The sequence below is a fragment of the Colobus angolensis genome, unplaced genomic scaffold (assembly GCF_000951035.1).
Source record: "Colobus angolensis palliatus isolate OR3802 unplaced genomic scaffold, Cang.pa_1.0 Scaffold178, whole genome shotgun sequence".
NCBI lineage: Eukaryota > Metazoa > Chordata > Mammalia > Primates > Cercopithecidae > Colobus > Colobus angolensis.
This window is the reverse complement of record NW_012114910.1, coordinates 5,350,347-5,365,707: the sequence shown is the minus strand read 5'-3', so window position 1 is coordinate 5,365,707 and position 15,361 is coordinate 5,350,347. Positions and strand designations below refer to the sequence as shown.

Below are 15,361 nucleotides of genomic sequence, written 5' to 3'. Positions count from 1 at the left end.
CACCATCATGCCCGGCTAATTTTTGTATTTTTAGTAGAGACAGACCAGGCTGGTCTCAAACTCCCGACCTCAAGTGATCCACCCGCCTCGGCTTCCCAAAGTGCTGAGACTACAGGCATGAGCCACTGTGCCCGGTCCTCATTTGGGTTTTCAAAAGTTCAGTCTGAGTGCTGGGTAGAGAAGGGATTGGGAGATATGAGTGGAAATGAGAATGGGAAGAGATGTGTGCAGCAGGCTGAAGGATGCTGGGGGCTGATCATTGCTGGGGTGGGATAGAAGTGGGTAGACTCAGGGTGGATCTTGAGAATGGAATTTACAGACAAGCTGATAGGACGATTACTGGGTGAGGCAAATGGAGGTGCTGAGGCTGCCTCTGAGAGCAAGGTGGACCCATCTCACTTTCTCTAAGGCAGTGGTTTGTAACTGGGGGTGATTTTCACCCTTGGGGGTCATTTGGAAATGTCTGCAGATATTTTTGGTGGTCATGACCGTGGATGAGGGGTGCTGCTACTGGCATCGAATGATTAGAGATCTGGGATGCTGCTAAACATCCTGTAGGGCACAGGACAGCCCCTAACAACAAGGAATTATCAGACCCCACATCTCAATAGCACTAAGGTTTAAAACCTGTGTCCGAAGGGCCTGAAGCTTCCCACTCTCCATGAGCAAGGACTCACCTGTGAAATGTGTGCTTGCAGGTAAAAGCAATAGTAATAATAGCAGCAAGCACAGATCCCATGCCCGGCAGCGCACCTGCATGATGTAATTAAATTCTCACATACCTCGAGCGTCATACATGACAAGTCTTGATTTCCAGATAAGGAAACTGAAGCTCAGAGGGGTGAAGTCACTTGTCCAAGGTCACACAGCCAGTAAGCAAAACTGGGACTCAAATCCAAATCTGCCTGACCCTCAGCCCTATTTGTGCCTCTTCAGCCCCTGCCTGTTTCCGTATTGCCTTGCTGAGCTGCTACCCCTCCCCACCCTCCCTTTCCTTACCCTCCAGCCTAGCCAGGTTCCTTGTCCACTCATCTTGCTGGGATCTACCCCCTTTCCTTTTCAGGCTGAGCCAGACGGGACTGTCCCCGAAAAGCCCCTTCCTGCTGGCCAACACATTAAGCCTGTGCCCACGGGTTAAAAAGGTGGATCTCAGGTGAGCATTCCCCTGGGACAGCCAGGACTAGTCCTGAAGGGTTGCGCCTGGAGTCTGGTGGGTATGAGGGGTAGGATGAAGACAGTAGGACCCAACTAGAGACTGGGCTTCTGGAGGAGGGGTGCTGGCCTAGTGGGGACATCCTGAGGCTGTGGCCGCAGCTGTCTGACCCAGGTGCTGTCTGCTCCAGGTCTCTGCACCATGCAACCCTGCACTTCAGATCCAATGAGGAGCAGGAAGGCGTGTGCTGTGGGTAAGCCCCCGTGAACCGTGCCCAGGCAGCTAGTTGATGTTGGGAACCAGTAGATCTGCCTCCTGGGTGGCCAGAGCAGCATACAGACTGCCTAGCACAAAACATTCCTGTGGAACAGCCCTGCAGAGGGACTTATTTCGCCCCAGCATGAAGAAACACAGGTCCGGGTGGGATCTACTGTGGGGGTGGGAGCAGTGGGTTCTGGACACTTCCAGAGGGTCCAAGCTTGAGTGGAGACCCACCTGGAGCTCGGAGGCTGTGCCCTGGACTAGCCAGGGTAGAGGTGGTCTCAGTGGCCAAACGCCCCATCCCCTGCTTGTCCCCTCTACCTCTGTCCAGCAGGTTCACGGGCTGCAGCCTCAGCCAGGAGCATGTGGAGTCACTGTGCAGGCTGCTGAGCAAGTGTAAAGACCTCAGCCAGGTGGAGTAAGTTGAGGGAGGAGGAGGAAGGAGAGGAGCATGGATGCATGCCTGAGGGGCACTGGAGGGGATAAGAGGGTCCGTGCGTGCCCATATAGTCATGTGCCTGCCTGTGCCTCTCAGGACCAGCTGTCAGTGATGCCTGGGACTTTGGGTCACATACCCAAAGCTTCCCTGAATCCATTTTCTCTCTCCCGCCCCGACTCTGGGAGTGGTGGAGCTAGTTCCACGGTGCGCCCTCTGACTTGGCCCTCAGCCTCAAGTGTGTGCAAGCTCTGCTGGCAGATGGGGGCTAAAATGCAAGATTCATTGTTGGCTCAGCAGGTGGTTAAAAGTACTAAATGACTCTGCCTGAGGAGGGACGCAGAGCCAGCCAGGGTGGGGTCTTACAGTCTCTTGCATTGTTGAGATGTGGTATCCACGTGGCCTGTCTTGGGTACTCGAATAGTCAGCCCCTGCATGGGGGGAATAATAATAGCTAACACCTATTGAGCACTTTCTCCTCTAAGTGCTTGACGTGTTCTTTTTATCTTTCCCGTATCCCTGGATACTAGTATTGTTCTCGTTTTACAGATGAGGGAACTGAGACACAGAGTGTAAGAACTTGCCCAAAGTCACACAGCTAGTAAAATGCAGAGTCCCTGCTCACACGCATTAGGAATCCAGCCTAGGACCAATGGGAAATAAAGAGAGAGCAGTCCACCAAAAATGCCACACAATTTTCATTTCTGAGATTACAGGCATGAGCCACTGCGCTTAGAATGGCTCATGGAATGGCTCAAATAACATAACACACTGGTTATGTTATTTCTGACACTGTAGAAATAACACTGTATTTTAAAGAGATATGAATCAGAAATATGTCTTTGAGTTTTTTGTTTTTCATTATAGAGGGAAATTTTTCTTTTCCTTTTCTTTCTTTCTTTTTTTTTTTTTTTTTGAGATGGCATCTCGCTCTGCTGCCCAGGCTGGAGTGCAGTGGTACAATTTCGGCTCACTGCAACTTCCGCCTCCTGGGTTCAAGCAATTCTCCTGCCTCAGCCTCCCGAGTAGCTGGGATTACAGGCGTGAGCCACCACGTCCGGCTAATTTTTGTATTTTCAGTAGAGACAGAGTTTACCATGTTGGCCAGGTTGGTTTCGAACTCCTTACCTCAGGCAATCCGCCTGCTTCAGCCTCCCAAAGTGCTGGGATTATAACTTTGAGCCACCGCACCCGGCCAATTTTTCTTATTTTAAAGACTATTTTATTAAGTGGCTTCATAAGACAAACCGATTTTTAAATGACGTTTCTCAGGAAAAGAAGAAATTAACAAGCATCAAAAATGTCACAGACCTGGAGGAAAATCAGATGCTCCAGGACACACTGGTTATGTTATTTCTGACACTGTAGCTAAAACTAGCTGGGCGCGGTGGCTCACGCCTGTAATCCCAGCATTTTGGGAGGCCGAAGTGGTTGGATCACCTGAGGTCAGGAGTTCAAGACCAGCCTGATCAACGTGGTGAAAACCTGTCTCTACTAAAAATACAAAAATAATTAGCCGGGTGTGGTGGCACATGCCTGTAATCCCAGCTACTTGGGAGGCTGAGGCAGGAGAATCGCTTGAACCTGGGAGATGGGGGTTGCAGTGAGCCAAGATCGTGCCATTGCACTCCAGCCTGGGCAACAGAGCAAGACTCCATCTCAAAATAAATAAATAAATAAAACCACAGAATGCTGCAATGAAGGGAAGTAAGAAACTTCAGGTGAGGTTTCCAATATTGACATTGTATTCCCAGATTAAAAGAAGAAATCTATGGGTTTAATGCATCCTCCAAACATTTTTTTTTCCTTGAATTTCCTCTCATTCAAAAACTGTGGATCCCAAATGATGCAGGCTGAGGGCGTGGTAAAGGCAAATTGGTTTTTCTTTAACCCCTGAAAGCCTGCTGGAGGCACATGAGCTGGGAGTGGTCACCCGATATGGAAGAGGACGATGAGGACAGATTTACTGTGGTGCTGGGGAGGGGATGGTAGCAGAGAATGTAGGAGTTGCTGGTCGTTCTAGTGGTGATGGAAGCAATGGTAATGGTGGTACTGGGCTTGGTGGTGTAGAATTGTGGTGATAATGAAAGTGGTGGTGGTGATGGTGCTGATACTGGTGGTGGTGATATTGGTGGTGGTGGTGATTGATGGTGGTGATAGTGGTGATGGTGGTGGCGCTGGTGACATGGGGTCCAGTAGCAGTGACAGTGGATGCAGGTTCCTGGTAACTGAGGAGCATCTCAGGCTGAGGAGGCACCTCTGATCACCGCCACTGCTCCTTACTCCCTACAGCCTCTCAGCAAACCTGCTGGGTGACAGCGGGCTCAGATGCCTTCTGGAATGTCTGCCGCAGGTGCCCATCTCTGGTTTGCTTGAGTAAGTGGAAAGCAGCATGAAGGACAGATAGCAAGGATGAAGCCTTCCCTGGGCCAAAAGCACGAGGGGGCTCCTTCTGAGGGCATCCCCCGGAGCCCCAAAGGACAAGGTCTGCAGAGGGCAAGGGCGAGTCTTCCCTTGCCTTCACTCCCCTGGCCTGGAGTCCTATCCTCCGTCCCTCACACCCACCATGGCAGAGCCTCCACCAAACACCCAAGAGAGGCTGTGACTCATGGCAGGGTGGAGTTGCCCCTCCATGCACCCCTACAGCCAAATGGACCTGGGGACAGGGAAGCAGCATTCCGTCCCCAGTCAGCTGCTGTGGGATTGCAGCCACCTGGCTCCTGGTCCCTCCTGGCCCTGAAGTTCTTCTGACCCAGTCTGTGGGACATAAATTTGGAGATGTCCCTGCAGCAGGCAAGGTGCCTTAGGAAGTTATCCACATGCTTGCCCCATCTCCCCAGTGACCCAGGGGAGTGACAGCCAGTGCCAGGACACCACTTGTTGCTAGGCAACTGAGCTTTGTGCTTTTTCGGGGCTAGAGCTGCCAGCGCGGCCTTGCCAGTGCCCTGCCCCAGACCACAGCGGCAGCGGGCAGGGTGAGTGCTGCGCTCACAGACTCAGGGTCTGGTGCCAGTTCTGCCTGTGTGGGGATGGTATCCTTCTGAGCCTCAGTGTGTCCATCTGGAGATGGATGCTTAGACATGGAGGTTTCTTTTCCTAGAAATGACAGCTGGAGGGGAGATGGAGGGGGCTGGGCAGGGCTCCATGGAGTTCCTGCCCTCACTCCCATTCTCATCCCCATTTCCCTTCTAGTCTGAGTCACAACAGCGTTTCTCAGGAAAGTGCCCTGTACCTGGTGGAGACCCTGCCTTCCTGCCCACGTGTCCGGGAGGCTTCAGTGAAGTAAGGGGATGTTGGTCCCCAAAAAGCCCTTTTCTGCTGGTCAGCAGGTGCCCCTGGCTGATGATGGGAGAAGTAAGACACCCACACTTTATAGCCTTCCATCTGGTTGGCTTGGGGCAACCTCTGCCTCTCTCTGAATCTCAGGGTTTCCTGAGCATAGGATCATAATTTCCATCCCCTGATGCCCGGGTGCCGTGGGGACCTCAGAGGACATGGGGTGGGAAGGCCAGGTATTGCCATGCTCACAGAATGAGTTTGTGGGTCTCCTCTGGTTCTGAGGCCTCCATCCTCCCTTGTCCCTGTGGGTGCAGCCCCGCTTCCCTCTCTGTGCCCTGTGGGTGCCCTGGGTGCCTAGGAGGATGGCACGTCTGGGCACCGCGCTTCCCGAGGCCCTTCTCTCTGCAGCCTGGGCTCAGAGCAGAGCTTCCGGATTCACTTCTCCAAAGAGGACCAGGCCAGGAAGACACTCAGGTAATCCCTGCGGGGTGATGGGACAGGGGAGGGAGAGGGGAGAGGAGGCTGAACCCGCAGCGGCTTCCATGGCCCCGTCTTCCCTGGGCCCTCTCCTCCTTTAGAGAACAGCTTCAAGCTCACGGCCTGGGTCTGTTCCCCAGATCTACCCCTGATGCCCTCGCATCTCCAGTCTCAGCCAGGGCCTTGGCATTGAACTTGTGCCTCTCAGCCATGTCCTGACTACAGCCCCTGAGGCTTCTGAATGTCATGGTTAAATATTTTGAAGCCAATTGAAAATAAATTCCTGATCTGCCACTTGCCAGCTATGTGGCCCTGGACAAGTAAAATGGGGATAACAGCACAACCTACCCCTTAGGGTTATTGTGAGGATTAAATGAGTTAATAAGTGTAAAGTGCCAGGAAAAGGTCTGGCTCATGGGAGTGCTGTCAGCTGTTATTATTACTGTTATTATTATTATTATTATTATTATCATCATCATCATCATTACCCCTGGTAGCCCTGACTCACTGCCACGGCCTTGGGCCAGTTCCTTTACATGTCTTACTTCAGCTGTGAACAGGGCCTCCGAACTGATCCCTGCATCCTGTCAGGTCTCCTCCCCTCCATTCACTCCACGGCCCCCAGAGGGATCTTCACAACACACATCTGAGAGAGCCCCTCTGCTACTCTGTGCCCCTCAGTGGCTCCCCATTAACCCCAGGGTGAACTGCAAAGTCTCTGGCGTCTTCTCCCTCACAGTCTGATCCAACTGTCACCTTCCACCACATTCTTTCCCACCTCCCCTACACCACACACACACCCTACACGCCAACCCCACATACCACATATACACCATGCACACCCTACACACAGCACACACAACACACACAGAACACACAGCACATATAACACACACATGCGCCACATACCACATACACACACATACACCACACACACCGCACAATACACACACACCCCACAAAAACAAACCCCCCATATACATACCTGGCACATTACAAATACGGCGCACACACCACATAATACCTACAAATACCACATACACAACATACACACACACATACATACTATTCAGCCACAACCTTCACTGTTTGCTCCTGGATCAAGCTCTGCCTGAAGCTTATCTGCCTCTGCTCACACCGCACTCAGCTCAACATTCCCTTCCTTGCCTTTTCTGAGATAAAATTCTCCCAATCCTTTAAAACCCAGCTCAAACATCAGCCCCTCCTGTAAGCATCCCAGCAGCCCTGCTCCATCAGAGTGAACCGCCCCGACGTTCACTGGGCCTGTTCGCTTGGCTGGGCCCGTCTGCTGGTCACCCAGGGCTGAGGTGCCTGGATAGCAGGCCCCATAGAGAATCCCAGGCACATCTTCTTCCCCAGGGAGCTCAGCCAGTGCTGAGAGTAAGGTCCTGGAGAGTAAGGCAGTGGTTAAGGGTTTGGGGTCTGCAGTCAGACAGACCTAGATGGAAAACCGATTCTGCCCTTCTTTCTCATCTGCTGTGTGTCCTTGGCTTAGTCAGTTTCCCCACCTCTAATTGGTGCTATGAGAATTAAAGGAGACCCTGCAGGTAAGGCAGGAAGTTCCATGCACCCAGAGGCTGGTACAATGCCTGGCCTAGAGTCAGGCTCCCTAAATAACTTACTGCTAATACTTTCTTACAGGGGGTGCAGGAGGTTCCTCTCCAAAGAGACAGGAAGCTCCCAGGGCAGGAGCTGCATCTTTGGCCTCTCAGGCCCTGATCCAGGCCTTTGCCCTCAGGGGTGGGATGCTCCCCCAGTAGGCCCTCAGGGAGGCTGAGATGAAGCTGGGCAGCAGTGCCCACAGGCCTCACCCAGGCTCTCCCTGGCTTTCTGCCCTCAGGCTGAGTGAGTGCAGCTTCCGGCCAGAGCACGTGTCCAGGCTGGCCACTGGCCTGAGCCAGTCCCTGCAGCTGATGGAGCTCACGTGAGTGACCCGCCCAGCCTGTGAGGACAGCAGAGGGGTGGGGCACCCTGCCAGAGCCACCTCAATGACTGACCTCTGTCCCCAGGCTGACCCAGTGCTGCCTGGACCAGGAGCAGGTGGCCATCCTCCTGAGCTTGGTAGGACGACCCGCAGGGCTGTTCATCCTCAGGTACCTCCTCCCCCGCTGCCTCTGGAAGGGGCCATGGTGTGAATGGGAGCAGGGGCGGCACCGGAGTAAGAGGCCCCCAGGATCATGGCCCCAGCCATTTCCTGTACCCACAACCCTGCCATCTGGACCCTGAGCAAACCCTGTCCGTCTGTGCCAGAGACCTCACAAGGCACACAGAGAAACTGTCCTTCCCCAGGCTGGAGGCCTGTGTTTTGGGATTTAAGAAAAAAGACAAAAAAAAAAAAAAAAAAAAAAAAAAAGGAAGTTCCAGAGGATACTGAACTGAGGACAAAAATAAACTGAAACAAAGTTCTTGTCTGTCTGTTCACCATGATCATTTTAAAACACTCAGAAAAAGAAAATACCAAAGTAGAAAGAAAAAATTTTTAAAACCCCTGTTCCCAGCACCTAGATTTGACAGTTGTTCATAATTTGTTATACTTGCTTCATATTTTTATTTTTATTTCAGCTGAAACGGTTTCAACTAAGTTATAGGCCTCATAATCCACTCCTAAATATTTCACCATGAATCTCCAAAAATAAGGACATTTTCTCTGTAATCACAGTTCCATCAGGACACCTAAGAAACTCAGTGAGCCATTTCTTAGTGTCAGATACTACCTAGTCTAATCTAAAATGTCCCCATTGTCCCCCAGATGACACAGCTGGCTTTTGGGATCCAGGATCTAGTCACATCTGGTCTCCATTTGCACAGGGTGACGATGGTCTTCTGACTCTTCTAACCTGCGGCATCACCGCCCCCACCCCCTCACCACAGCTTTCTGTTTCATGTCAGTGTCTGTTGACAAAATCAGCAACTGTGTGTACTGCAGACTGTCCCGCTCCTGACTGGTAGCTTTCTCATGATGTCATGGCACGTGTTCCACTAACCCCTGACTTTCCTGGAAACTGGAAGTTAGATCAAAAGGCTCCACGACATTCAGTTTCATGTTTGTGCCCAAAAAACTTGCGTCACCAACAGAACTGTGCACTTCTCATTGCAGCCTGTGACAAGACACCTAAGGACTGGCTGTTCTCCAAAACAACCTGTAAAAAATTCTTATAAAATACACATAACAAAATTTATCATCTTAACCATTTCTACGTGTACCATTCATTCAGTTGTGTTAAGTACATTCACTTTTTTGTACAGCCAATCTCCAGAACTCTTTTCCTCTTGCAAGACTGAATCTCTGTCCCCATGAAACCACATCCCATTTTCCCTCTATCCCAGCCTCTGGCAACCACCATTATGCTTTCTGTCTCTATGAATTGGACTGCTCTAAATAGTTTATATGAGTGGATTCATTTGTATTTGTCTGTATTTGTCTTTTTGTGACTGGCTCATTTCATTTGGCATAATGTCCTCTGGTTCATTCATGTTGCAGCGTGTGTCATTGTGTCAGACTTTCCTTCCTTTTTTTTTGAGACGGAGTCTCGCTCTTGTCACCCAGGCTGGAGTGCAGTGCCGCCATCTCAGCTCACTGCAACCTCCACTGCTTGGGTTCAAGCGATTCTCCTGCCTCAGCCTCCTGAGTAGCGGGGATTACAGGTGCCCACCACCACACCCAGCTAAATTTTTTTGTATTTTTGTAGAGACAGGGTTTCACTATGTTGACCAGCTGGTCTTGAACTCCTGACCTCAGATGATCTGGCATTTCAGCCTCCCAAAGTGCTGGGATTACAGGTGTGAGCCACAGCTGCCCTTTCCTTTTTAAGGCTGCATGATATTCCTTTGTGTGGATAGGCCACGTTTTGTGTGTCCACTCATCTGTCAATTGACACTTGTGTCGTCCATTCAAGTGTCCAATTGACAGTCCCTGCTTTCTTTTTTCAATGTTATTTTATTTCAAAAACAATAGAGACGAGGTCTCACTGTTTTGCCCAGGATGGTCTCAATCTCCTGAGCTCAAGTGATCCTCCCACTTCGACCTCCCAAAGTGCTAGGCATGAGCCACTAGAAAAGTCCCAGCTTTCAATTATTTTGGTTATATATCCAGAATTGCTAGATCACCCAAAATAACTTTTTTTTTTTTTTGAGACGGAGTCTCGCTCTGTCACCCACGTTGGAGTGCAGTGGCACGATCTCACCTGTGGCGCATACCTGTAATCCCAGCTACTTGGGAGGCTGAGACAGGAGAATCGCTTGAACCCAGGAGGCAGAGGTTACAGTGAGCTGAGATCATGCCATTGCACTCCAGCCTGGGCAAAAAGAGCAAAACCCTGTCTCAAAAATAAATAAATAAAATAAAATAAAACAAAATATAAATATAAAATATCATTTGAAAAATAATATTTTCTGTTTGGATTGTCACAATAATAGTTGTTGGAATAAGGGTGATGTTAATTTACTTTTTTAGATTGATGCCTAGTTGTATAATTTTATAGTTTTAAAACAAGCAAAAAAACTCAAAAAGCCTCTAGGCCCCCCCTTGACACTCCTCCCCCGGCCTTGTCATGTGTGCTGATTGTCTGCTGCTCACCCTGGGGGACCTTATCTGTGTCCCCTTCTGTGACAGGGTACAGGAGCCGTGGGCGGACAGAGCTAGCATCCTCTCCCTATTAGAAGTCTGCGCCCAGGCCTCTGGCAGTATCACTGAAATCAGGTGAGTCCAGAGAAGAGGCCCCCTTGGAATTCGTCGTCTTTCGTAAGCATTGGAACCTTTCCTTGACCTTCCCTCATCCTGTGGGGTAATAGCTGTGTCACCAGCTAGTTCTCCATGTCCCCAGGGTGGCAAGAGCTCCTGAGGTATATGTGAGGGGCTACACATTTGTTGGGACTAGTGCAGTAGTCAAGCCACAGTGTCAGTGGAAGACATCCCCAGATTCAAAACAAAGGGCTATTGGATCCAGGCAGACGCGGCTGGGAGTCCATGCTGGTTGCTTTGAAGAGGCTCCCAGATGCAGTAACGCACATCATGGCTCTTCAACCAGAAATAACACAGTGACACACAGAGTAGCTAATAGCAAAGGTTTTTAGCATCCTATTCACCTATGTTCAGATCCCAACTCAGTCGCTTACTGGTTGGAGCCCATTAGTGTGTCTCTCTGGCCTCAACCTCCTGCTCTTACAAAAGAGTCTAATTACAGCCCTTTGTGGGGCTAGGAGGATTACAAGAACTGGAGCCTGTAAAGATGTCTGATGTACTGTCACCAGCCACACAGCCTGCCCTGCTTCTTCCGTCTCTCCAGGAGTGAACAAGGGGATGCTCTGGGGACTTTATCCTCTCCCATAGCCCTCTCCCCATAAGCACCTCCATGAACATAACATTCAAGTAAAGGCAGTGAGCTTAGAGCGCACAAGAAGACTCCAGACACGTCCCCTACCCCACCCTTCCATCACACTGTGGTTCTTGTGCCCCTCCCTCAGAAAATTCTGGAACTGCCCTTGGATCCCTCTAATGGCTTTCTGTCATGGTCTGAAGAGCCTCATCAACTTATTAACTGTAAATTGTTGAAAAGGGCCAGGCGCGGTGGCTCACGCCTGTAACCCCAGCACTTTGGGAGGCTGAGGCAGGAGGATCACTGAAGCCCAGAGTTCAAGGCTGCAGTGAGCTATGATCGTACCCACCAGGCTGCACTCCAGCCTGAGTTACAGAGGAAGACCCTGTCTCTTAAAAAAAAAAAAAAAGAAAGAAAAGAAAAGTGTTGAAAAGGCACTACTTGGGGTATTGTGTGTGACTGACGGAAGCGCCTACTTTCCCATCCTAAGCTGGTCCCTGGCAGGGGAGAAGGGGACCCAGGTAAAGGGTCTCAGAGTTGGAACCGGGCAGCCCGGGTGCCAGCTGGGCCCTCCAAGGAAGGCTGCCCGGCCTCACATTGTCTACTGCTTGCTCCTCAGCATCTCCAAGGCCCAGCAGCAGCTCTGCGTCCAGCTGGAATTTCCTCGCCGGGAAGAGAATCCAGAAGCTGTGGCACTCAGGTGGGACCCAGCGCCAGGGACCCCAAGGCAGGGGCTGGTGTTGGGGAGGCTGCAGGGCTGCTTCTGACCAACAGTCACCACCCTGCCCAGAGTCCTTAGAGGTTCCAAGTCTTTACACAGCCTACAGAGGTCTGACCAACCCACTTCTGAGGCGCTTCAGCCCCACCCCAGGCCCCAGTCTCAGCTCCAGTCACCCCCATGAACTTTCAGTTCCCTCAACACCATCTTGCTTAGACCTCAGGGCCTTTGCACTGGCTGTGCCCTCTGCCCAGAATGTTCTCTTCGCGCCTACCTTCTTCACCTGCTTAGCTCCTCCTCATCCCTTAGGTCTCAGCTTAAATGCCACCACCACAGGGAGGCCCCTTGGACCCCAAGACTTTGTCAAACACTTCCATTATCCACTGTTATAGATCCCTGGATTCACAGCACCTCTAATCCATATGGCACAGTTTCGGAAATTAAAATGTCACCCTTTTGAGTGGATGCAGCCCTGCCTGTATACATTCTGGGAAATAGAGCATGGTAGGATCTCAGCCTCACTTCACCTCCTCGGCTGCGTGTGCTTGTGCAGTGAACAACCTGCACAACCATACCAGCTGCCCCATCTGGACTCCTGCTTCCTAGCACTTCTCATAAGTGAATAGCAATTCACAAATACTGTAGGACTTCCTTTGATCGGCATTTATTTGCCCCTACACCATAAGCTCCTTGCAGGCGGAGACTGAATCCCCCATACTGGACTAGATTTCAGAAACTGTCATCTCCCTGTCTGTGTCCAGGTTGGCTCACTGTGACCTTGGGACCCACCACAGCCTTCTTGTGGGGCAGCTGATGGAGACGTGTGCCAGGCTGCAGCAGCTCAGGTCAGCACCCGGGAACTCTGTGTGGGGCCCTGAGTTCTCCGGTTGACCCTGGTGCCTACTCCAGGCCACGTGTGACCCTAGCATTCTCTCTTCCTTGTGCAGGAGAAAATCACGCTTGGCCAGTGGAGGGGAGGGAGAGCCCCAGGGTGGCTCAGGGGAGCTCTTGGGTGGCCCCTTCTCCTCTCTTGGCACCCCCTTCTGGATGTGATGACCCCTGAGGTGTGTCCAGCCTGAAATTCTCTGGAATGTCCTTGGACATTTTCAGCTTGTCTCAGGTTAACCTCTGTGAGGACAATGATGCCAGTTCCCGGCTGCTGCAGAACCTCCTGCTGTCCCTCTCTGAGCTGAAGACATTTCGGTATGCAGACAAGACATTTACTCAGGCCCCTTTGCAGCTCTGCCCTGCCCTGACACCTCCCGTTATTCCCAGCCCTGGGCTCAGAGGACTCAGTGTCTCACCCTCTGGACAGAAACCACAGGTGGTCCTGGAGATGATTTTTAGGGGTACCCAGTTGTAAACATGACCTCAGGAACATTGAGCCACGTGGCAAGAAAGTTATTCCCTTTTTAATGCTCTTTCATTGTTTTTCTTTTAAAATAACTGCAAACTAATACAAAGTTTCAAGAAGACTGAGAACTGCTGTGTGCCATTTACCCAAATTCACCCTTAGAGCTGGGTGTGGTGGCTCATGTCTGTAATCCTAGCACTTTGGGAGGCCAAGGCAGGTGGATTGCCTGAGCTCAGGAATTCGAGACCACGCTGGGCAACATGGTAAAACCCCGTCTCTACTAAAATACAAAAAATTAGCTGGGCGTGGTGGTGCATGCCTATAATCCCAGCTAATCAGGAGGCTGACGCACAAGAATTGCTTGAACCTGGGAGGCTGAGGTTGCAGTGAGCCAAGATTGTGCCATTGCACTCTAGCCTAGGTGACAGAACGAGGCTCTGTTTCAAAAAAAAAAGAAAAGAAAAGAAAAAAGAACAAATTCACCTTTTGCCAATATTTTTCCACATTTGCTCATTTCTTCCCTCCCTCCTTCTTCCCCACCTCCCTTTTCTTCCACTCTCTCCCTCTCTCCTTTTCTGAACCATTTAGAAGTTGTAATCATATCTCTTTACCCCTTAACATTTCAGCGAATTTGCTACAAATAAGGACATTCTCTTCCATAATCCAGTAAAATTATAAAATCCAGGAAATGTGATATTGATACGCTACTATTATCTCAACTACAGTTTATACTCCAATCTCACCAGTTCTCCCAATAATGTTGCTTATTGCATGTTTTTCCCAGTCGTGGATCCAATCCAGGATCACACATCTCATTTAGTGTCATCTCTTTAGTGTCTTCTTCAACCTGGAACAGGTCGTTGGCCCTTCTTTGTCTTTCACAGCATTGTCTCTGACGTTTACAGGCCAGTGATTTTATAGAATGTTCTTCCACTTGGGTTTGTACGATGTTTCCTCATGTTTAGAGCTGGAGTCTGCCCTTTGGGCAGGAAGATCTCACAGGCGATGCTGTGTTTTTGTGCCTTCCATCGGGGCACCTGATGTGTCGGTGTCCTCGGGCTGGTGGTGTTAACTGTGATCACCTGTGACAGTGGTGTCTGCCAGGTCTCTCCACTTGCAAAGTTACTGACTTTCTCTTTGTAATTAACATAGATCATGTGGTGAGGTACTTTAAGATTATGTAAATATCCTGGTCTTCCTCAAACTCTCATCGGTGAATTTTAGCAGCCATTAATAAATGGTACTTGAATCAATGAATCAGTATGATAGTTGCAAAATGTAGCTTTCCTAACTCTTGATTTTCTTTCCATCTAACTGATTACACCAAGAAGAAACTCCTGGGTTGGGCACAGTGGCTCAAGCTTGTAATCCCAGCACTCTGGGGTGCCGAGGAGGAAGAATAGCTTGAGCCCAGGAGTTCGAGACCAGCCTGAGCAACATAGTGAGACCCCCATCTCTACAAAAAATAAATAAAATAAATGTTTAAAAAGGAAGAAACTCTTTAGGACAGATAGATCTTTGACATTTCTTCAGTATTTGCTTTAAAGATGCAGAGTTTGTGATAAACAACAGTAACTAGCTAAACTACAGTGATACCTAATTCTGGCTTAAGTTGTGAAGCTGCTACCTGAATGATTGTGGCTTAGGAAATACTGAACTAGTCCATGCTTCTGCTTCCAAGCTCTATGGTGGCTTAATGAGTTCATGGTGGAAGAGATTTATGAAGGGAAGGAGGTACCCTCACATTGCTCCCCATGTCCCTACCCCACATCCTTGCCCTTTGCCACCAGCATTCAGAGCTCCCAAGACCCAGGGCTCCCAACTGACCTGTTGCCCTTGACCCCCACCAGGCTGACCTCCAGCTGTGTGAGCACCGAGGGCCTCACCCACCTGGCGTCTGGTCTGGGCCACTGCCACCACTTGGAGGAACTGGAGTGAGTTGCAGAGTGGAGGGATCGGGGACAAGTGGCCCAGCTGAGGGTGAGGGGTGGAGAAGAGAGCAGGGTGTTTGGGAGGGCAGGCAATGGGACTTCAACTAATGACCCTTCCCCCGATGAAGCGCAGCAGTTCTGGGTGTGGCCTGGGGAAGGATAAGCACCACAGTTTCGGTGTGAATTTCACCGTTGACTCACAGGGGGGCTGTGGGCATGGCTGTTCTGCTTTGGGCTTTGATTGCCTCATCTGCGAAAATGGGGCTCATGAGCCTTGCTCTGCTGTGCTGGCTGTGGGAGTCAGGCTATGGAGAGGGCTGAAGAACAGGAGGGTGTGGGCCGGGCGCGGTGGCTCAAGCCTGTAATCCCAGCACTTTGGGAGGCCGAGACGGGCGGATCACGAGGTCAGGAGATCG

At 50.6% G+C, this 15,361-nt stretch overlaps 1 protein-coding gene across 1 annotated transcript in view; it reads left to right on the top strand.

Annotated features, from left to right (window-relative positions):
- The window catches only part of NLRC5 (NLR family, CARD domain containing 5), an 83,667-nt gene that overhangs the window by 50,705 nt on the left and 17,601 nt on the right, over window positions 1–15,361 (top strand). Inside the window, exons 25-37 of the mRNA XM_011938862.1 lie at window positions 1,064–1,153; window positions 1,344–1,406; window positions 1,746–1,832; window positions 4,143–4,226; window positions 5,043–5,132; window positions 5,538–5,603; window positions 7,468–7,551; window positions 7,637–7,720; window positions 10,240–10,326; window positions 11,562–11,642; window positions 12,422–12,505; window positions 12,771–12,863; window positions 14,865–14,948. Of these exons, the coding sequence (XP_011794252.1) occupies window positions 1,064–1,153; window positions 1,344–1,406; window positions 1,746–1,832; window positions 4,143–4,226; window positions 5,043–5,132; window positions 5,538–5,603; window positions 7,468–7,551; window positions 7,637–7,720; window positions 10,240–10,326; window positions 11,562–11,642; window positions 12,422–12,505; window positions 12,771–12,863; window positions 14,865–14,948 (1,077 nt within the window). The remainder of the gene's footprint in view (window positions 1–1,063; window positions 1,154–1,343; window positions 1,407–1,745; window positions 1,833–4,142; window positions 4,227–5,042; window positions 5,133–5,537; window positions 5,604–7,467; window positions 7,552–7,636; window positions 7,721–10,239; window positions 10,327–11,561; window positions 11,643–12,421; window positions 12,506–12,770; window positions 12,864–14,864; window positions 14,949–15,361) is intronic.